The 21642-nt window shown below is 40.4% G+C and overlaps 2 protein-coding genes across 8 annotated transcripts in view; one reads left to right on the forward strand and one right to left on the reverse strand.

Moving 5' to 3' along the window:
* The window catches only part of kmt2bb (lysine (K)-specific methyltransferase 2Bb), a 32407-nt gene extending 14711 nt beyond the window's left edge, over positions 1 to 17696 (reverse strand). The window contains exons 1-19 of one of the 3 annotated variants that reach the window (XM_007559517.2): positions 17351 to 17696; positions 14783 to 14861; positions 13329 to 14674; positions 10904 to 13253; positions 10637 to 10818; positions 8581 to 8703; positions 8303 to 8489; positions 7291 to 7522; positions 7137 to 7204; positions 6759 to 7016; positions 6551 to 6657; positions 5372 to 5497; positions 3427 to 3540; positions 3114 to 3260; positions 2934 to 3026; positions 2739 to 2856; positions 2508 to 2621; positions 1170 to 1354; positions 853 to 954 (exon numbers count right to left, since the gene is read on the reverse strand). In XM_007559517.2, coding sequence (XP_007559579.1) covers positions 853 to 954; positions 1170 to 1354; positions 2508 to 2621; positions 2739 to 2856; positions 2934 to 3026; positions 3114 to 3260; positions 3427 to 3540; positions 5372 to 5497; positions 6551 to 6657; positions 6759 to 7016; positions 7137 to 7204; positions 7291 to 7522; positions 8303 to 8489; positions 8581 to 8703; positions 10637 to 10818; positions 10904 to 13253; positions 13329 to 14674; positions 14783 to 14861; positions 17351 to 17659 — 6240 coding nt within the window. In that variant the 5' untranslated portion in view covers positions 17660 to 17696. Of the gene's footprint in view, positions 1 to 852; positions 955 to 1169; positions 1355 to 2507; positions 2622 to 2738; positions 2857 to 2933; positions 3027 to 3113; positions 3261 to 3426; positions 3541 to 5371; positions 5498 to 6550; positions 6658 to 6758; positions 7017 to 7136; positions 7205 to 7290; positions 7523 to 8302; positions 8490 to 8580; positions 8704 to 10636; positions 10819 to 10903; positions 14675 to 14782; positions 14862 to 17350 lie in introns of all 3 variants that reach the window. The other 2 variants (XM_016675029.1, XM_016675028.1) reach the window with 2 other exon arrangements.
* A 1207-nt stretch (positions 17697 to 18903) lies between these two features.
* psenen (presenilin enhancer, gamma-secretase subunit) lies at positions 18904 to 20952 on the forward strand. 5 transcript variants are annotated; one of them, XM_007559519.2, is made up of 4 exons: positions 18904 to 19014; positions 19358 to 19439; positions 19641 to 19745; positions 20473 to 20952. In XM_007559519.2, the coding sequence occupies exons 2-4, from the start codon at positions 19379 to 19381 to the stop codon at positions 20610 to 20612; spliced, it is 306 nt and encodes a 101-aa protein (XP_007559581.1). In that variant the 5' UTR covers positions 18904 to 19014; positions 19358 to 19378; the 3' UTR covers positions 20613 to 20952. The 5 variants fall into 5 exon arrangements, with proteins under 5 accessions (XP_007559581.1, XP_007559582.1, XP_007559580.1 ...); XM_007559520.2 differs by having other exon boundaries at positions 18907 to 19014; positions 19361 to 19439; XM_007559518.2 differs by having other exon boundaries at positions 18908 to 19018.
* Positions 20953 to 21642: the final 690 nt, after the last annotated feature.

Genomic DNA, 21642 nt, shown 5'->3' on the forward strand with positions numbered 1-21642 from the left:
AGGAGACCAGCTGCACAGGCAGGCTGCGAAATGAGAAGCAGGTGGTCGGTATCGGCAACAAGAGCCAATGATCGCCGATCACCGATCATGCACTTTTTCACGAAAATCGGACCGATTATGATCGGTGACCGATCGATCGGCACACCTCTACTAAGTACTACACAACATTTTTTTTTTTAGGATCCGAAAGGGTGACCACCATCCATAAACTGAAAAGCCACTTGTGCAAAGGCAGCTGCAGGCAACGAGAAGAAAATATTTGCAAATGTTTACATGAGACATCTTTTGCATCGCAGAAAAGTCCCAGATATATTGCAAAATACTCCAAAAACTCTCTGACTTGACAGAACTCATTATGTTCAGGGTTTAAGCTCTGAGGGAAAACAGAAGTCCAAGATGTTTGGACGAGTTGTCAAGAGAAACCTTTGCAGTCCTAAGATATTGATGGCAAAATTAAACCACCAAAAAAAACAAACAAACAAAAAAAAAAAACAGTCGAATGTATAACACTGACAAGTGGAAATCCCACAGAGTCATGGTTGTGTAAGCACATTTTAACATATGTGCTTACACTTACACGGTTATTTTTAAAGAGCAAAAAAAAAAAAAAAACTGATGAAAAGTTTTTATTCATCAGTTCTGCAATTCTGCAGATGATAGTCATGCCTTTTACAGGTCATGGTTACGGATACAGGTCAGAACCAGATGAACTTTGTGGAAGAGGAAGAGAACCTCCGCCTTCGAAAGCATCTGATCTTTATATTCTGGGTAACAGCCGTACAGTTGCCAAGAATTTCAACAGACTTAAATGTTGACATTAAAAAAGTCATAAAAAATGACTTCTGTACTCACCAGGGTGGTGTACAGGCCTTTGTCAAACTTTTTGCCGACAGCTCTGAGGTCACAGGCCGGCTGGTTTTCAACTCCACTGTCGGGGTCAACCCACTTTTCACACTGAAACAGAAAACCGTTGCACATATGAAACCAATACATTCACAGGTTTCAGTGGCATTTCTGTCCACCTACCAATTATAGCTCCCCTTTTCCAGAACAGAAACAGTCTAGCACAATTGAAATTTAAAGATATTTTAAGCTCAAGTAAAATAAAAAAAAAAGCCCTTTGTTGTCACATGTTTCACTAATAAAGGAGGGGAAGTTTGGTCCACTACCTGAGAGCATGTGACAAGGTGCTGGGTGAGAGTAGAGGAGAGCAGGCAAGCCAACACCTTCTCCACGCCGGCTCTGAGCTCAATGTACAGCAGCTCCCTCCAGGCGCTGGGCTGGGTGACGCTGCACGGCCGGCAGGAATACACCACGCTTTCTGGCAGGCTGGACAGGATCTCGTACAGCTCGTCTGAAAGGGTTTACCAGTAAATCGGGGTCAAGTTTAAACATCCTCTGTGTCTTGCAAAGGAATCCGTAAATTCACAACCGCTCTTAACATTCTCAACCTACTGCCATTTCAAAATAGCCTAGTCAAAGTCCAGACCAAGCTTTCTAATCCACTGCAGAATGACTTTAAAACGGACGTTCACCAAGCCCGTCACGATTGCACGACGAATTAAAATGAGCTTGATCATTTCCATTCAGATGATTGATGTATTTTGAAGGGTAAATCTGTCTACAGAGACTTCATAATCCATTTTATTTATAGCTATAGCTGAGTGTGGTTTTAATTTACATTTCATTTCTTATTTTTGGTCGTTGCGTTTTATCTTGGATATTTAAAATATCTTCCAGTTCGAGTGGGGAAAGAACACTTATTGGTTTGTGAAAGAGTGAACTTGCATTATTATATCATTATCGATGGAGGGATTGCCAGTCGACGTTACGTTGCGTCAGCAGCCACTCTACTGTGCATCTCACCGTCAGAATGCTGGCAACTATACATTATTCTAACTAAACTATTTACGATTAGGCTAATAAAACAATTTGCAACTCCCAGCGAGCGCAAATCACCTCTCTTCGCCCAGCGCAACTCCAGCATGCAGCTTCACCACGTCTGCTGCTGTCAGAGGTTTTATCTTTAGCGCAGCGTCTCTTGATCAACCCGCTGCATTTTTAATTTCTGAAGGCTCAGTTCATCGCCTGCCTCCATGGATACAGCTACATCTTCGTTTTCCCTCCAATTTCCCTCTTTTTGCAGTTAAGTCGAGCATGCATCTGCAGCGTTTATAAATAATCCCTCTATTAATAATGTGAAAATGGTCTCAAAACAACAGTTTTATGGAGACATACGCCAAAGAAACTGATGCTTTAACTGCTGCAAACAGTAGTTCTGCAAAATACTGGCACCGTTTCAAAATTTCCTTAGCAAGGAAAATTATTTTTTTTTACAATCAAGCACTATTATTCTCAGTCAATCATACAAAATCCCAGGAAAATACAGTAGGTTTGAAGTCATAGCTTTAAAAAAAACATGACATAGTTTGAGGCAAGGCACAGTCTATGACAATGAGTATCGTTTATAAACACTAAAATATTATTTCATCCAATAAAAAAATCACCTGTTAGATCCTCACACTTGGCGTGTACCCAGTGGTTACAGGAGCCGCACTGCATCATCTGACTATCGTAGTCGTTGTCTTCGTAACACTTGAAGCAGATTGGACAGTAATTACCTGAAAGAAAACAAACAAACAAAGACACATAACCAACAACATGAATGATTATGACTGAAAGCAGCAGCTGGTTAAATAATCGATCAATGTGCTGGCAGAGTTCAACTCCCCGCTCACCCTGGTCGAAGAGGTTTGAACAGTCTGGACAGAGGCCCTTGTCATGGTTCCAGTCAGTATCCCAGGTCTTTCCTGGTGTCACGCCGCAGCTTTTGCATCGGATGCAGGTTGTACAAACCTACAGGAAAACATCATATTAGCTGGAAAGAAAAACAAAAACTAAAAGTCTTATAAACAAAGCTTTCGAAAACACACCCAGGCCTTCCTCTTCTTGTTTTGCTTGGGATAATTTGGTCCCAAACAGGAAGCATGATAACAGTTCTGGCATCGATCACACTCCAGTAAAGGCTGTGAAAACAATGTGAAGGACACACAATGGGAAAATGGTCTTATTAGAATTTCAGCAGCTAATTAAGCATTTCCATCACTCGGTACCTTGGAGAGTTTGTTCTTCCCTCCACACACGTGACAGAACTTGCAGCGCCTGCAGCACCAATTTTCCTTATTCTCCTCCGATGGGCGATCCGCGGGTTCAAGGCAAAACTGGTGGAAGGGTTCACAGCATACTTGGCAGTACAACATCTGCAAAAAAAAAAAAAAAAAAGGTACACTCCCTTCAAAGGAAAGTTCGCCAATACCGTGAGCATGTCAACGTAAAACACAGCTGACATATGTTTATCAGCGCACACAGAGGATAACAGTTTCCCCTTTGCAAATTTAAACAGAGCAGAAAGCACTGAGCAGTCACCTCATGTTGTCCTTTACTGGCACAAAGGAAGCAGACGTAGGGAGGCATGACAGGTGCAGAGGTCAAAATACTTAAACCACCCATATTCCAGACGTTCTCCAAGGTACAGTCCTCCTGAAGGTGAGACAATAAACAGAAACAATTACGGTTGTTATAAGTGCAGCACTCGCCCCTGACCAACAGGAACACATATTACGTAAGGGTTCAGTCCAGTTAAAGCATTTGTTTGCTAAATTGTTTCTATCAGACTAGAACAGAGGTGGGCAATCCTGGTCCTGGAGGGCCGGTGTCCTGCAACCCGTGGATGTCTCCCTGGTCCAACACACTTGAATCCAACAGCAGAATCACCTCCCAAGTGCAGTCAAGTTCTCCAGAGTCCTGCTAACAACCTCATTATTTGACTCAGGTGTGTTGAAGTAGAGACACACCTAAAAGTTGCAGGAGACCGGCCCTCGAGGCCTGGAGTTGCCCACCCCTGGACTAAAATATACTTCCTATTTTGTTTTCAGGAGAAGTCCTGAAGTCGATCATTTGGTCATTTGAAAGCAAATACTGACCCCTACTGGGTATAAACTAAATAGCATTATCTTGCTCACTGGATTTTACAGGTGAATCTCAATAAATGAAAATGCCACTAAAATGTGATGTACTAACAGTAATCTTATTTGGGAATTCAAACACATACTACACAGATTCCTTCAGTTTTTCAGCAAATTAAAATATTACATAAGTGTAAAGAAAAGAGTAATTTTTAAAAGAATTTTTGGCTACATTATATTCAACCGTGGCTGAAGAATAGAGAGAAAGGGAAGACATGCAGAAAATGGGCTGGGGCCGGGAATCGAACCGAGGACTCTGGACTCTGTGTGTGGTCCACCTGCTCTAGGACTGAGCTGCATAATGCCCAAAATATATATATATATTTTTTAATAAAGACATTCTATGTTACAACTTTGCTATGGCCAACATAATCTTGGGGAGAACTGCTGACTTAGAAGTGGTCGAAGAGACTGTTTCTATAGCAACGGAAAGTTGATTGGGAGGAAAAAGTAAGGTAGCAAAAGGTCCATCTGCACTAGAGATAACTGGAGCCCTGCGAGGATTGTGAAGCAAAGCTCCTTCGAGAATCTGGGGTAGATTAACAAGCTATGGCCTGCTGGACATGTTGAGCCATTCCTGAAGCAGGAATGGCTCAACATGCTTTATACCAAAGCTGAAGAAGACTGGGAACAGTGGGAAAATTTTAAAAAGAAAGAAAGTTTTACATTTCATTTGGAAATCAAGGTCCCAGAGCCCCAGAGCTCCAGAGCCCGAGCGGAGAGAAAGACAATCAAAGCTGTTTGAGGTCGAGTGTGAAGCTTCCAGTCAGTGATAACTCAGGGAGCCACATTATCTGTTGGAACCGGTCCACTGCCTTTCATCAAGTCCAAAGTCAGCATGGCAGCCTACCAGGAACTTCAACAGCCGTTCAAGCTTTCTGGAGAGGCGGCTTTCATTTTCCAGCAGGATTTAGAACCTGCTCCCACCAGCAATAACACCAACACCTGGTTAATGACCAGGCTAATGGCCAATCAGATGTCAAATTCACCTGATCAAACTTTTACAGACAATTTATATGTTGTCAAGTTGGCTGAGCGCTGCAACCAAGCATGGAGCTCATATCCTCCACAAGACATGGACGGAGTTTTATTTCTGCTCTAACGAAACTGAATTTATGGTTTTCAATTAGCCTTCAGAATTCACAAAAATAAAAAGGTTAAAATAGATCCTTCTGCTTAATCAATTTATATACGCATTTTACGTTTTGAATCAATTAACATGTACCTGTATATTTACATTCTGTAACAGCCTGTGTGGAATAGAAGCTGCTTAGACAGCAAATATAAGAAGCTTATTCTTGGGAAAAAAAATTAATACTGTACTGCAAGAAGAAATTTGTCTCAACCTTAAAGTCCACTCTGATTTTGTGACTTGGTTTAGAAGACTCGACTTCTCGCTGTTCAAATCCGTGAGCGAGGGCAGCCAGGACACTGGGAGGAGTCTGCTCCAAGGGAGCCTGAGATGAAAGAGCCTGAGAGAGAAAGCCAACATTAACAGAGACTGGAACATGTTTTCTCTTTTCCTTTCTTTTTTCTTTAAAATAAAACTTGCCTTTAATAACATTTTTTTAAAAATATGACTAGAGAGTTGAAGTCATTCAGAAACTTCTGCTTTGTCTGTAAAAATTGTATTAAAGTGAATCAAAAATCCAAAGTTCAGTGGCAACCATTGAGAGCCAAAGACCTTTCAGGCTGTAATTAAGCCTTAAAGGGACAGTTTCTGAAATAGGGTTTTATCACAGAGGTCAAAAACTGTTAATACCAAATGTGCAGTTGATTATTATTGGGCGACTGTATTTAGTGTAAATTCAGAATTTTGGACACAAAGGTCAGAACCAAAGTAGTTTTTTTTTTTTTTTTTTTTTTACCATTTTGAAGATTAAAACCATAGTTACATTTGTTTGGGGGTTGTACAAAAACAGACAGGAAGTAGACATAGGAGGTGATGTGCCACCAAACATCTACTGAGAAAGGACAATGTAAAGATGCAGTAACCAGTCAAATAAGATCAATTCACTTATTGACTTAAACCTCTATGGCGTTTAGCCCGTTAAGTTGCTTTCACTTTCATATCAGGCATTTACTCTGACAGAAATGTTCTGTTCTCAGTACGTTTCACACAGGAAGATCATTGGTGGCACACAACCTTTTACCTCAACTTCCTGTGTAAATGATCGTCACAGGGTTTCCGCAGGTTTCACCAACACAAATTTAAGACTTTTATGTGGTGGAAACGTACAAAAGAAATGCATATTATATTATATATCCATGTGTAAGCAGTGTGCATGTTTGCTGAAATACGAGATTTGCTTACTTTAACGCACTTTACTGAGTTGTTGGCTGTTGCACGCCCCGAGTCTGGACTGTACTTGACCAAAATGACTCATCTGGTTAAACATCTCACATCAGCAGTTAGATTCAGCCTCCAAAACCAAATGTTCTAGTCTTAACCTGGATGAAGCCTCCAAAAGAGCCGCCTACTGTAGCCCAGAGACGATCTGAGAGTTTGGATTCTTATTGCTCACCTTCTCAGGCTTCCGTCGAACCTGTGGTACCCGATGTGAACTGGATTTACGGTGTCTGACTTCATCATCCGAAAAGTCTTCAAAGAATCCATCCAGGGAGACAAAGTCTTTATAACAGAAGAAAATTTGTGAGAAATTAGAAGAAACTACAATATAGAGCAACTGTTGCTGTTATTACAAGTTGGTGGTTTGCTGAATCTCAGGCTACCTTGGTTGAAGCGCGTTCCTGCTCCTCTCCTCCTTGCTGGTGAGGCAGAGCTAGATAAAGCTTTGTCGTCGAGATCAGAGTCATAATCCACCAGGTCAAAATAGACTCGAGGCTTCACCACACGCTTTGGCTGCTTCCTTACTGACGGACTGTGGCCGTCTGTGTTGGGACCAGATGGCGAGTCCCCGCCGCCCTCGTTCCCTTCGTCATTGCTTGAATACCCACCGCTGAGAGATGACCGCCTCCGCTTAGACGAACCTTACCCAAGCAGAAAAGCAAAGTTAACAAGCATTGCAACGGACAGTGCATGGTAAAAAAGAAAAAAAAAGAAATAAATACAAAACATCTTTTGGTTTGCAAAATAAAGCGGCAAAATACTTTTAGGAGCCACTCTGCCGCTCAGTCTCCGTGCTTTCCTCTCTTCAATCTGATCACACCTCTTATACCTAGGGGTAAAAAGCAAGAAAAAGAAAACAATTATTTCTGAAGACTGCAGCATAAACCAACAGTCACACATTTATGCTAAACTTACACACAACACTGTCGCTTGGTGTTGGGGCCGCCAAACTTAGGCTTGTCGAGGCAGTTGATGCATTTCCCACAGTCGTCTTCGTGGTTGCAGCCTTTGCAAACGCCGCACCTTCGAGAGCGGTACCCGAATGGCCCGAGCCCCTTCTTCTTTGCGAAACTGGACGGCTTTTTCGACTTTATTGCCTTTGGATCCGACAGGCTTGGGCTGTCCGACTCTGATGGAGACCCAATATCTGCGACAAGAGAAACAAATCAAGAGGTCATAACCTTTCACAAGCGAAAAAGATATTTATTGCCTTTTGCTATGCTAAACCTATTTGCTTAGAGACCCAAAGGAAACACTTGGGGGAGGGCGGAAGATATGTTACCAAGTTTAAAAATACCTGTTAGATATATATATATATTTTTTTTCTAAAATAGAAAATTATTGCATTGTCATTATCTGAATGTTTTATATTTGTCAAAATGGAAAGTGTGCAATGTCTGTACCCTAATGACAAAAATAAAATAAAATGATATAAATCAAAAAGTTTTTCCGCCCTTGTACCATCAGGGTCTATTATATGCAGATACTGCATAAAAACATACAGGAATACCAAACAAAATTGGTCTTTTTGTTACATTTGTATGTACGAATAATGCTAAGCTTCATGTAATCGTTGATCATTGTTATTAAGAGCCACTGTGCATGTCAAAGAGCCTTCTGGGAACTAATAATTTAGCTCTTTAAAGTGTGTGTTTCTTCGCAGTTCATATATAAAAAAAAAAAAAAAACATACTTGATTTTATTAAACAAAATAATGGTGGTCATTTAACAAAAGGACATGCACTACTTTGCTAAAATTAGTCATCACTCTTATTATTTCAGTCACTTTAAACCCAGTCATACAATCTAAGCTGTTCAAAATAACTAAAAAGGAGAAAAATTAACTTCTAAATTTACAACACTACATTCACAGGAATCAAGACAGGATCCTATGAAACAAAATGCTGACGATCATAATCATGACAACCTTTAGTGATAGCAGACGGGGAGATGCCAGATCTTTCATGTAGAGGCAAGGCACTCAGTCGGGGAATGTCGTCAGCGACCATGGCTCGGGGTTGGCCCAGTACCACGGAGGCGGCGCGGCACACGTGCTTGATCCGCGGACCCCCTGCTCGGCGAAACTCCTGGCATAATGGGGAGATGAGCTGCGGCTGAGGAGAAAACAACAGGGTGGGTAGAACCAGACACTTTTAAGACGGATCGATGCTTGTCCCCATCAGGCGTATTGATCCGAGGACTCACTTGTCCTTGAACTTGCTCGGTCTTAAGAGGAACCTCGGGACGAGGAACTTGCGCCCTCTGCTTCCTCCTCTGTCTTTTAAAAGCGATTTCTTGAGATCTGGAGCCAGCAGGACCAGATAACAGCTGCGAGAGAAATAAAGAAACAAGACATCGGCTCAAACAAGACATCTGCTTCTGGTAATCAGGAATACAGGATTCGTCTTCAACAGGTGGGAATACATGAAATTAAGTAGTTGTACTTTCAAATAATCGTACTGTGGGGTCTAGGATCTATCATTGAACAAAACTGGAACGAACTGGATCAGTCTGAAATAAAAAGATCTGAATCCTACAAGGGCAAATTCAAATTTAGAATTTTAATGCGAAAGATGTAACTCGGTGCTTCTCAATTCCAGTCCTCAGGCGGACCTGCTTCGCGCGTTTCAGACGTCTATTCCAGAACAGCTTATTCAAATGATAGCATGACCTCTTCTGCAGCCATCAAGAACTGCAGAAGGCTGTTAATCACCCACAAAATTCAATCCAGGTGTGTGGCAGAAGGGAAACACCTAAAACATGCAAGGCAGGGAGGGGGCCTGAGGACCGGAATTGAGAAATTGTAACTCAAGGTTTTGGTTCTGATATTTTTTGACAATTGCTAAGCATTTTGTTTAGATAATGGCCAATAATTTATATTTTAAAACACAAATGTTATGGTGTAGCCAGCAGAAGAATTGTGAAGACTGACGACTTGACAGCTGTCCAGCAGACAGTCACTGGCATCCTCCACCAGGAGGCCTCAAAGTGTTATTGCTAAAGATGCTGGTTGTACACAGAGCTGCAGTCAAGCATACTGATGGACATTTAAGTGAAAACATGTTTTATAAAGGGGCACACACACAACAGAGATAAATGCAACACTAAAATCGGTATGAAGAGACGACGACGGGCTACAATTATCTCAATAATAATTTGCAAACTCATGTCACCTGCTGGGGTTAGTCCACCATTTCCTCAAGTCCAAAGGTCTAAGAGGAAATTGAAGAGCACTCAATGCTTCGCTCTGCTGACAAACTATATAGAGTTGCTGGGTTTTATTTTCCAGCAGGGCTGAGCGCTTATCCACACAGTCAACGGCACCGACATATGATTTAATAACCTTGATATCACTAAACTGAATTGACTCAATCTCTAAAGAGAATCTGTAGTATTTTCAAGAGGCACTAGACCCAGATGAGCTAAATGCAGCTTTCAAAGCAACCTGGGCTTCCATTACACCTGAACAGAGCTGCAGGACAATCACATCCATCCTATGCCGCACTGATGCAGTGATTCATGCAAAACGAGGCCCTGTCAAACATCGAGTATATATTGAACAGTACATGGACTTACTTATGTAGGCTGACTTGCCTAATTAAAATTCCTTCTTTATCTCCTGACATTCTAATTTTCTGAGATGTTAAAAATAGTTTCTTTTTATCTTCTGTAAGCCGTAATCATCAGAATTTTCACACATTTCTTATTCCAAAACCCATTCCATACTATTCCAAGTTTCAAGATTTCTTGGGAGCAACAAGAGCATTTAACACCAAAATTAAAAACAACTAGTAGAGAGCAACCTCAATTTAAGCTTGTCCAAACACAAAACATGTGGTCCAATGGTTCTCTTTGAAATCAAGGTGATACTTTGTAAGTGGAAGAACACACAGCAGATCAATGAGACAAAACCACAGTGCTCATTAAGCGTGATTAGACTTGTCCAATAGGGGAAAAAAAGGAAAATTTTGTATGGAAAAAATAATGTTTGATTTTTCCTTACATGGAAAATGATAAAAGCAAATTTTATACATTTCTAGATTGAATAGCACAGTGAATTTTGAACTTCCACTCATAAAAACTAATTAGCAGAAATAAACAATTGAAATATATCAGCGTAGTGAATCTATACGAGTTTCAATTATTAAGCTCAATTACTGAAATAAATTAACTTTTTGACTGTATTGTAATTTTTGCTTAAATGCACAAATATAAACCATCTCTTTATGCTAAAAATTTTATTTGTGATTTTTAACCTTACCCCAGAAGACTTGAGTTGTTTCTGCTGGTCGATTTTAATAAGTTGAACCTTTGCTTTCCTGAGGAGATTCAACATTTTTTTATTTGCACTAGTGAGGCGTGCCCTTTGTGGCGCTCCCTTCTCTATGTGCCCAGGAGGAACGCCTTCGACTGCGCCCGACTTCTGTACCGACGACGGCGCTTCTGTGAAAACAAAACCATAAGTGCTCTGTTAAACGCCTTTATTTTGAATATTTATCAGAATCGTGTCTAATTATGATCGTCTTACTTGAGTCCCGCAGGGCAGTGTCTTTCACTGCCAACGCTCCCTCTGTGCATGGCTTCAATGCAACAGAATTAGGAGACCGAAGACTGACTGAAACCTTTCTCACCACTCCTGGACTATCCAGGTCTTCGATCTTGATCTTGGACTTTTCCTTGTCTGCGCCTGTGTCCCGCTGTCTCAGACTGATGCTCATGACCTCGTCGTCGAGTCCCTCGGCTAAATCAACCGGAGGCAGAGCGGGTTTACTCACAGGCTCGAGCTCTTGTGTGAGTTTGCCTTTTGGAAGTCCCAAAATGGGCTTCTTCAGCCTTTGATAAATCTTCAGGTGAGCCGCCTGCTTGGTAAATTTGGGTGGACTCTTCTTTTTCAGAACGTCCAAGAGGTCCGACGATGGTTCTGGGAGCTTATCCACTGGGGGAGATAAAAACAGATCCTCACATTTGCTCTCTGGGGCTTTATCCAGTGTATATAACTCCTCGCAGGAATCTTCAGGGAGATTCCACTTGAAACTCGAGTTCTTCATGGAAGGCTTCTTCTTTTCATTTTTCTCACTCTTACAGTCAAAAAACAGGCTATCGGCCAAGTCGATGCTGTCCTCCAGGTCCTGAGCTGAAAACAGATCAACATCCAGCTGAGCTTCACTCAAAATATCCTCGTCATCAATTGGAAAGATGGGAGACAACGGCCTTTCTGCCCCATCGTCTCGCCTCTTCCCCGGACGGATGTTCAGGCCCAGCTGCAAACCCTTCTTCGGAGAGTGCCTTCGAGGCAACACGGACATCCCGACATCATCCATGAACCTCTGTGGGGTCTTGATCACTCGAGAGGATCTTGCACTTACAACAGGCATAATGAAGTGCTTGATGTTTTTTACAAACTTTGACTTGCAAGGCTGAACACTGACAACATCCGGCTGTCCCGAGTCCACTGGAGTGTCTGCTTCTTCTTGCTTCAAGTTATCTTTCTCCATTCCCATTTCAATCAGGTGGGAAATGATTTTAGACTGGGGTTTGGACTTCTTAGCTCCAACAAAAGGCAGGCTTGTGTGCTTCTTTTTGTACTTTTTCTGTACTCCGATGAGTGTAGACCCTTGGGATGGGACGGGAGCCGCCAGCAGCAGAGAAGGGTCATCGTCAGCGTCAAAAGTACTTTCACCTTCAGGGGATTTAAGCGGGGCAAACTTTCCATCTCTGCCTCTGTGCCTGTGCTTTTGGCGTTGACCAATTAAGGATTTGCGTTTCTTTTTTAGTTTTCTGGAAGATTTCTTGGATGATATTAGTTCACCTGTTTGATCTGAGGTGGCCACTGGCTGCTGACTGTCCAGAATCTTCTCAGTGTCCAACAACTGCTGACGTTCCCCCAACATCTGACTGTCCCCCAACATCTGACTTTCCTCCAATTGCTGATCTTCCCCCATTTGCTGACTGTCCTCCAATTGTTGACCTTTCCCCAATTGTTGACCTTCCCCCAATTGTTGACCTTCCCCCAATTTTTGACCTTCCCCCAACTGCTGGCCTTCTCCCAATTGCCGACATTCTCCCAATTGCTGACCTTCTCCCAATTGCTGACTGTCTATAGACTGCATGTCTGGTTCCTCTTTTAACGTTGGTTGTATCTCCTTTTCCTTTTCTTCTACAAGAACAGGCTCCTGTTTGGTCTCAGATTCTGCTTCTGCTCTCTCCTCCACTACCTTGCTCACCTCTTCAGCTACAGGCTCAACATTTTCCATTTGAATAGGCTCCATGTTAATAAAGTCAACCGTGTCAGGGACTGAGTCTGCTGTGGTGTCAGGCAAAACAACAGCCTTCTCAGCCTTCTGCTTTTTAACAGACTTCTTCTTCTTTGCTTGTTTATTATTTCTAAGTTTTCTGGGTATGGAAGGCACAGCCAATGGTTTGGCCTCTTCAATCTGTGGTTCCAGTTTGTTTTCCAATGACTGTGGACAGACTTCATCTGCTGTTTGTGAGGGAGTGTCGGCGGCTTTTGGACTTTCCTTTTCAAGAACTTCGGAGGAGTTTAAACTGGTCACCTGTGGTGGATCTTCGACTAAATTAGGACATGAGTTTATGGGAAGAATTTGAGGAGCGGACTCCTCAGTAGAAACCTGAGAGGGAACTTCAGCTTCCACTTGCGGCTTTTCTTCTTCTTGGGGACTTTTCCTTAGCCTTCGTTTCCGAGTGGTCGCAGGTTTTTTGCTGACAGATTTCTTCTGTGGTGACTCGAGGCTTGACATCCTTCTTCTTAGCCTTCTAGAAGGAGTGGTCTCTGTGTCCTGTAGAGACGACTTATCCTCTTGCACCTCTGGTGGATCTTTCAGGTTTTCCTCTTTGTTTTCAGGCACCGGGCTAACCTGCTGAATCAGAAAAGACGGCTTTGAGCTTTTATGTTTGCCAGGAGATGAAACCTTTTTAATCTGAAGAGGTGGTACCTTCCCGCAATCTGCTTTAGTGATTTCTTGCGTGGGAGTTTCAGGCGCAGGATCTGCTTCAGGCTGCACTTGTAAACTTGACGTTTCCGAATCAGGGATGCTTTGGGGATCCTTTTCAACATTTTGCATGCTTTCCAGTGGGGCTGCACATTCCTGTTTTGATTTTCTACCTCGTCCCTTTGTGATCTTCTTTACACCGGTGTCACTAGGTGGGGTCTCATCCACTTGGCTCACAGTCTCTGTTTGTACCTTGACGGTATCTTCTGCCCGTGGGGTTTGACTTCCAATTTTGACTAAGGCTAAAGTCCAAATATATTTTCTCCGTTTTTTCTTTCGAGATGAAGTTTTCCCGCTGGCCTGTGCGTCATATTTAGGATTTCTGGTCTTTATTAACTTTATGCTTGGGACCCTCATTTCCTCAGTTTTAACAGGCAAACTTTCACTGGCATGTGTAGGTAGGTTTTCAGATTCTGTGGCTAATGAGCCTTGGTTTTCTGGCACTGTAATATCTTTATTTAGCCTTCTGCTTTGCCTTCGACCTTCTCTCCTCACCACTGGTTTGGCCTCAGCCTTTTGTGAAACTTCTGACTTGAGCTGGTCCAGAACAGTAGCGGGTTTAGTCAGACTTTCTGTTTCAGGTACACTGTCTGTTAAGTTATTAGAGAGTTCGTTAGCAACTCTTGTGCTTCTACGAGTCACTTTTTTAACCTCAGAACCCTGCAGTGGGGCTACTTGCTTTTTCTTTAAGTCTTTTGAGTTCAGTTTCTGCTCTATAGATCCGCTGTCCTTAACCTTGGTCAGTTCCTTCTCTTTTGATTTTTGGTCATCAACCACAACTTTGGCAGTAGTCTGACTTACAGGCTCTGCTACCTTAACGGCAGATCTCCCACGCCTCCTCGTAGGTATGGTCGGCACTCCTTTGTCCCCAGTGTTGAGTTCATCGTCATAAGATTCGGTTTTTAACTTGATGTGAGCACTTAAAATCTGATCACCCTGAATGTCCTTAACATCGGGCTGGTCCTGCACATCTTTCAGTTTCAACTTTTTATCTGCCTTTTTCTGGGGCTCCTTTATAGTTTTCACTTTCTTTTTGGCCACCAACTTTATTGTAATCCTCGGTGCTGCTCCTGAAGCTCTGCTCTTGGCTGACCCTTGGTCCATAGTGTTTTTTCCTTTTGGAGTTTTCTTCGAATCCTTCGCTGGTTTTGTCTCAAGAGATATGTCGTGTATTTCCTCCAGAGCTTTCACATCTTTCACAGGATCAGGTGGGACAGCCTCATCAACTGCTGGCACTTTTTGTGGTGGCTTCTCACTTTTTCTCCTAGATTTTGTGCTGACAGCATCGACTGCAAAAAAGTAAATAAATAAATAAAATGATATTTCTTGTAGAAAAACAATTCATCTCACATCTACTTAATTTCTTCTGTACAGTTTTAAATTTCAAAACGGTTCACCTTTGGAAGAATTTTTTTGCGACATCACAGATTCTGCAGCATTTCTTTTGTCAGCTTCAAATCCTTTGAAGTCATCACCCTTTATAAAAAATAAAATAAAAAATGATTAATTGCACATATACACTTAACAATGAGGCACGGGCAACAATTAAACAAACACCAAATTGTTTTAAACTACAATTATAATCATTAAAACCAACATTTTCAGTACCACTGGTGTTATTTTCCTTAAGGAATGCTCACATTTTGTCTGCGCATTCACACAAAGGGAGGGCAGATTAATGTGAAATATAATGTAGATTTAATCAATACACCAAACCAGTTTCAGCTTTTTATCTGCTTTTTTCTGGGGCTCCTTTGTGGATGGGAACCTTAGTGTGTCAGTTCTAGGTCAAACTAAGACAATCAAAAATGGAGGTAAAAAAAAAAGTGCAAATAATCCCCAAAATTGTCCAGATTCAAATACTGAAACATTTTTTATGTTTACATTTTGATTATATTTTGTTTTCTTTGCAGCTAAACTACAAATTCACTCAAATTTTAAATTTATTGGTGCCCTTAATAAACTCACCTGATATATATACCTTTAGCAGGTCAGATGCTAAAACTCATAGAAAGCAACGTGGATATTTTCAGTCGTTAAAAACGTAAAGATTACACATTTTTCTGATATTACGCAGTCCTAGTATCCACAACAAAAATAAGCACAAAATTGTTCAGGTCAAGTAGTCTGAGTAGTGTCTCCTTGATAAACCCATTATAACAGATTCTGAGGGAGTCAAACCTCTCCGTGCAGTCAGTTAGACTAAAATATTTTTGATGTTTTGCACCCGCAGAACTATGTTCTCGCATGTGTGGCACACAGCGTTGTTAGTATTGTAAACAGTACACGCAGATGTAATCTACGAAACATGCGATGCAAGGGAGAAAAAAGGTGATAAAAAAAAAAGATTTCGATTCAGCACAGCTGCGCACATTTATGTCCATAACTGTTACAGTTACAGAAGTAGGATCTGTTTCTCTGTGAATGCAGCAGCATAACTACTGTAAGGTTATTACAGTTAAATATTTATTTTATTTCAAGGCAATAAGGTTGGTATTACATACTTATTAATGTGTTTTAAGAAAAAATACAGAACTATGATTGAGAAAAAATAACCTTTAGGACAGGGGTGCCCAAAGTCGGTCCTCGGCATCCTGCATGTTTTAGTTCTCTCCCTGATTTAACGCACCTGCATCAAATGATGGCTCCTTAGCAGGCCTAAGAGGAACATTGACAAGCTGAAAAGGTTGATACTACCACCAGAGAGAGAACTAAAACGTGCAGGATGCCCGCCCTCGAGGACCGACTTTGGACACCCCTGCTTTAGGAGTTTGAATGGTGAAACATAAGCATGGCAGACAGTCAGGCTGGAACAGTGCTTTATTGTATGCAGCTGTGATTTTCTATCACTGGATAATCTTTTCTTTGCATTAAGTAAAGATACATGTACATTAAAAAAATTACTTTAAAAAGCAGTTCGTACCATGAATAATACCACATAATCAGTGACCACCAGGGAAATAATTCAAATTAATGTAATAGTCAAGGTCTACATCGTTTTTACAATCCAATGCAACCTCAGAACTCTGCGTTAAGTAAAACCCATGCTTTAGTTAATGATGGTCACGCCTTCACTGATGCTATAAAATCTACAACGAAACGTTAGTCTGTAATCAACAACTCCCTCCAAACACTTGCAATGTTCTTTATACCTGCAGTTAGGTCTTGAATAAGATCTAATAAATAAGGATCACTCACTATTAGTTGCGTTTCAGCCCTTAAATGTGTGTGACCAACATGTGTGGCAGTGACTTTGGCACACTTCTGTAGATTCATTTAAACATGCCCTGTTTGCTAACCTTGGCTAACAGCTAGCTAACCCAAAACGATTTACTCCCTTGTGACAGTTAAGGAGCTTTATAGCCACAATATAAAATGTTATGTAACTGTTTATATGCACTTTATACCTTGCCAAACACAAGACGTATCTTATTTAAGCAGACTTTAGAAAAGCATACAGCAAACATAGTTAGCGGCTACTCTCTGCAGAGTACGAAGGCGCTAGCCTTCCTGCTCTTTGTGTTGGCTATTAGCAGGCTAGCAGATATTATGGCCCTGTAACGAAAGGGCCATACGTAGAATAACTGCAGCGCATGTTTACAAGTGCCCACTCTGCATTTAAAAAAATATTAAGGTTATCAATCTTTTACCTTTATTTTTTATTCTTGGGGATCAACTCAGAGCCCCATGCTAATGTGACTTTAAAAAGATCTGCTATCAGAGTTAAAGTGACATTTTATGTTTGGAGTGTTCAAATGGAAAGCTCAACTAGGCTAACACTAGTGATACCGTTTAGCTTGAAGCTAAAGTTAACCCTAGCCTGCCATTGGGATGTTGACATTTCTCCATGGCACTAACCAGTCATACAGCGGTGGAAAGCACTCATTCTTGCGCATAGACCGATCACACTAAATGCGTCAATTTTGAATATATAACCCACTTCCTTAATGAGTACGGCACCTTACCTCTTCACTTCCACTAGAGCTATATCCAGCCTGGCCGAGGATCTTGTGGCTTGCCTCTATCCCGAGTAGACGCAAGTGCGACTGGTCTTCGTTTAACGAAAGAGCCAGGTTTGCGGGCCTTGGCCCTCCGTTAGTCACATCATCAGCTTCTGAGCTTGATCGCCCGAGTTGCCATCGCTTCTCAGAGCGCAAACGACTGCGCGAAGACCAAGGCCGACCGGGGAAACGACCTCTGGCCGTAGCAGTTCCACCTTGGCCTCCTACGGCAGCCGCGGTTGCTGATCCGCATCCCGCTGCCGCCGCCATCATTGCTTCAACAACAACACACACCGACGGCTAGCAGTTCGAGGGGGAGACAAGAGGGAAGGCGCGAGATGGGAGGGGGGAGCCGCAATGGTACAAGGGAAACTGAGTTTTTCTTTTTTTTTTTTTTTTCACTTAGAGCATCGATGGCATTTACAATATCCATCTAAATTGAACAACTTTGTTAGCTCCAATGGAAATTAAAAATACCGATACATTAAAATCAAATACTGAAGCATTAAACATTTAATTTTTTTATGGTTCAGATGTAACCTACTTTTTCAGTGGTGATAAACGATTTTAAAAGCTTGCGAAATTAATAAAATAAAACTAAAATGATGAAATAATGATACAGTAATGAGAAAATACCCAATAAAGCTGTTTTTAACACAAAGTGTGTTCTGTAAGATTAAAACATAACAACATAACTTCATTGTTGTCCTGCCATCGCAGTACAGTAGATGGCCGTATACTGCATGTTTCATACCACAAAAATAGAGGAATATTGAAGAGGTGCATTTCTGTAAATTAGGATACCATAAAAAGTACATTTATTTATTTTATTACATTTATAATGCAAAACTAATATTTTGTATGGATTTTCTATACACAGAGTGATACTCTTTTGGCCTCATAAATACTTATGGGAAAACCTGAACCGACAGTTGTAACAAAAATATTGACATTTTCCTCACTGTTTACTTTTTATGTTTGATTTACTTCACTTTTTGATTACTATCACAAAAGTTAAGCTCTTGTATTGTTCAATGAAAAAAACTGCATTTGATTCTAAGACAAGAAATTGTTAAAATGTGTGTAAGCTATATAAAAGGAAGACATTATATAAGTTAAATGAAAAAGTAATTCATAAATGAAATGTCTGGTAAATGCCATCTTTTATTGGTGTAAACTTTTGTCCCCCTTCCAAGAATACTCATGAGTCTCAGACCCACAGTATCTAGTATTCGGGGGAAATATGTGACATTCCAGGTTGGAAAATAAATGCCACAAAATGAAAATTATGTGGAGATTGTATGAAATGGTATATTCAATGTAAAGCATTTTTGAAAGATAAAATATGTTTTTTCTTAACATTTAATTTAACAAACCTAGTCTACAAAAGTTTATGTTTTTCTCCCCTCAGGGGTATTTGACATTTTCTCATTATATTTATAAATTTGGGAACAAACCATTGTATATGTGGCTCCTTCGTCTGTACACTAGGTGGTAGTATTAATTCTAATACTGACTTGTGACCACTCGAAACAGAAGAAAGGTGATAAGGAAAACGACGAAGAAGAGGGGGTTAAGGAAGTGTTTATTTACTCGGTTCTCATTTTCAAGAGTTATCCTTGACGACTGTAAGTATGCCATGACGTTATTGTGAAAATATTGTTAATGTATGTCTAACATGATTTAAAAGACGTTGCCAAAACCGGATTACGGCCATTTTTTCGAGGGTGGCGTAACTGTTAGCAAAATGCTAACGTTGCCTGAGGCTATTTCAAGTCACCTGACAGTGGTTTGGTACATTTTTAAACAAGGTCTTTGATAAAGCTGGTTTGTTTGCTAATTCAGTGGTTAGTCATCTTTTAAACGTACCTAATATCGCCATGTTCCGTTTTCTCACGTTTTATTTCTGTTAGATATACCAAAGTGGAGCTAACTCTAAACATTTCCCTGGAACTTTGTTTCTTCCTTCAGCAGGGCAACTGTGCGTTTACCATGAACCTGGAACGACTTCCCAACGAAGAGAAACTCACCCTTTGTAGAAAATATTACTTGGGTAAGAAATATTTGAAAGACATCCAAGCAGCTTTACTTGTCAATATATAGCAGCTGTAACTGCTATAGTCTCCGTTATGGAGCCCAAACATGGAAACGGGAAGGGTGGATTACATATTAAGTCCATGAGTAATGTATTGGTGTCATAGCATGATTTGGTTTTCTACACCTTTAAATACTTGTGTTTTCTTTGTGTTTTCAGGTGGTTTTGCTCTTCTTCCTTTCCTGTGGCTTGTAAACGTTGTCTGGTTTTTTAAGGAAGCCTTTATGAAGCCGCCCTTCACTGAACAGACCCAAATTAAAACATGTAAGTTTCATGTACATTTTGGTGCGGAGTACGTAAAATGAACTAGAATTTAGTTAAATGCGTAAAAGCATATTGGTAGGTATTTTAGCACAATTTTACAATGGGTTATTTCTCAAAACCAAAAACTAACCTAAAAGAATATTGAAACAACTTTTGAGCTTAATAAAAAATGTTCAACACTCAACATTTGATGCCAGATCTATACCTCTAAGCAGTGCAAACAGCCTCAGTGTTCTGTTAGTTACAGTAAATCATAATATCACCATTAAAAGCAGTAACGCAATATTCTATGGAACAAAAATATGTTCAGTATTTTTTTTCTTTCAAATAAACATTACTTTTGGTCCGAATATCAGGATAAATGTTATTTTTTTCAACTTGTGACTTTGCATAGACTAATAACGCGTGAGCGTACAAAGAAAATCATTAGATTTTTATTTCGTAAGTAATAACCCTAAATAATTGTAAGGCTTGGTTTATTTAAATGAATTACTACCAGACTCGCTGGTAGAAGCATGCATACTTTTTACTGATGATAGTCCACTGATGATAGCTTCTTGACTTTTTTGTTGTTGTTGTTTTTTTAATCATGCATGGACTGGTGGTCAGAGTAATCGATCTGAAAAGCTCTCTTTCCGTTTTTCTGTCTCAATGTTAAAAAGTGCCCTGTGTAAATAATATATAATACAAGTTTTAAGTTAAAATACTTTCTCATTTTCTTCTCCAGATGTGAAGCGATCAGCACTGGGTTTGTTGTTTTGGGTCACAGTACTGACGACATGGATCACAATATACCAACACTTCAGAGCACAGTGGGGGGAAGTGGGAGATTACCTTTCGTTCACAATTCCACTGGGCACGCCTTGAGATGTTTGACCCCCGACCATCCTGGACCAAAGAGTTTTCTCTTTAATAAAGCAAAAACAATTCAGTCTTTGTGACATTTATTACCTATAAAATGTTGCTACTGTAGAACTCATAAATTTCTGTATGTTTTTAGTTTAGAGCCTTTTGTTTTCTTTTTAGTACAAGCTAACAATGTGTTGTCAGTGGACGTGCATTAAGATTTGTTTAGGTGAGACAAATAATTTGATTCCGCTGCTTTGTTTTTTTTTTTGTTTGTTTTTTTTCTAAAATATTGCTAAAATGACCTTGTGCACTCAAGGTGATTTTTACTTTCTGACCAATAAATACCCTTAATCTATAATGTCTTTTAAATTGTGTGTAAATTTTAAGGTGGGTTTGTCACTCTCTTCTACAAAAGCCACAACTTTACATCAATAAAAAAGGGATTGTGGGACGTAGTTACTCCAAAGTCATAACTATGAGGGGAAAAAAATAGTAAATTTGACTTTGAGAATGAGTTTCAATGTCATTTTGATTTTTACTGTCAGTCATTCGTGAGATGCAGTGTCAAAATGTCAACTTTGAATCATAATTGATTCAAAGTTGAATCAATTATGTATCAAAAATTCAAAAAGTTGAATCAAAAATGTATCGATGATTTTCAGTTATTAGATCTAAAGTCATCAATTCAAGTTTTAATGCTGCAAGAGATACAAAGTTGCATCATACCTGTGACTTTGAAAATTAAACTAAGGTATATCTCTAAAACGGCCTTTTTAGAGAAGGTAGGCGTCTTACCTACCTTTATGATACAATTCTTTCTGCATCTATGAGCCTATGTTTTATTATTTTCCTTATTGCTACATGCCTCTCAGAGTCCAGACAACCAGTGGCGCCTGTTATGAAACTCAATAACTTAATCCCTCCAAATGTCCCCTCTTGGCCATCATCCTGTATGAGTCATAGCATAATCAGGGCCACTTTTAGTCACAGTCAAAGCTTAGGTGCCAGGTTTAGCATGGCTAACAGGGAGAACATGTGCACATAACTG

Source organism: Poecilia formosa, unplaced genomic scaffold, assembly GCF_000485575.1.
Source record: "Poecilia formosa unplaced genomic scaffold, Poecilia_formosa-5.1.2 Scaffold105, whole genome shotgun sequence".
NCBI lineage: Eukaryota > Metazoa > Chordata > Actinopteri > Cyprinodontiformes > Poeciliidae > Poecilia > Poecilia formosa.

Coding starts and splice junctions, on each gene's coding strand:
- psenen (XM_007559519.2), top strand. CDS start 19,379: ATGAACCTGGAACGACTTCCCAACGAAGAGAAACTCACCCTTTGTAGA. Junction 19,440..19,640: donor TTGTAGAAAATATTACTTGG/GTAAGAAATATT, acceptor TTGTGTTTTCAG/GTGGTTTTGCTCTTCTTCCT. Junction 19,746..20,472: donor ACAGACCCAAATTAAAACAT/GTAAGTTTCATG, acceptor TTTCTTCTCCAG/ATGTGAAGCGATCAGCACTG.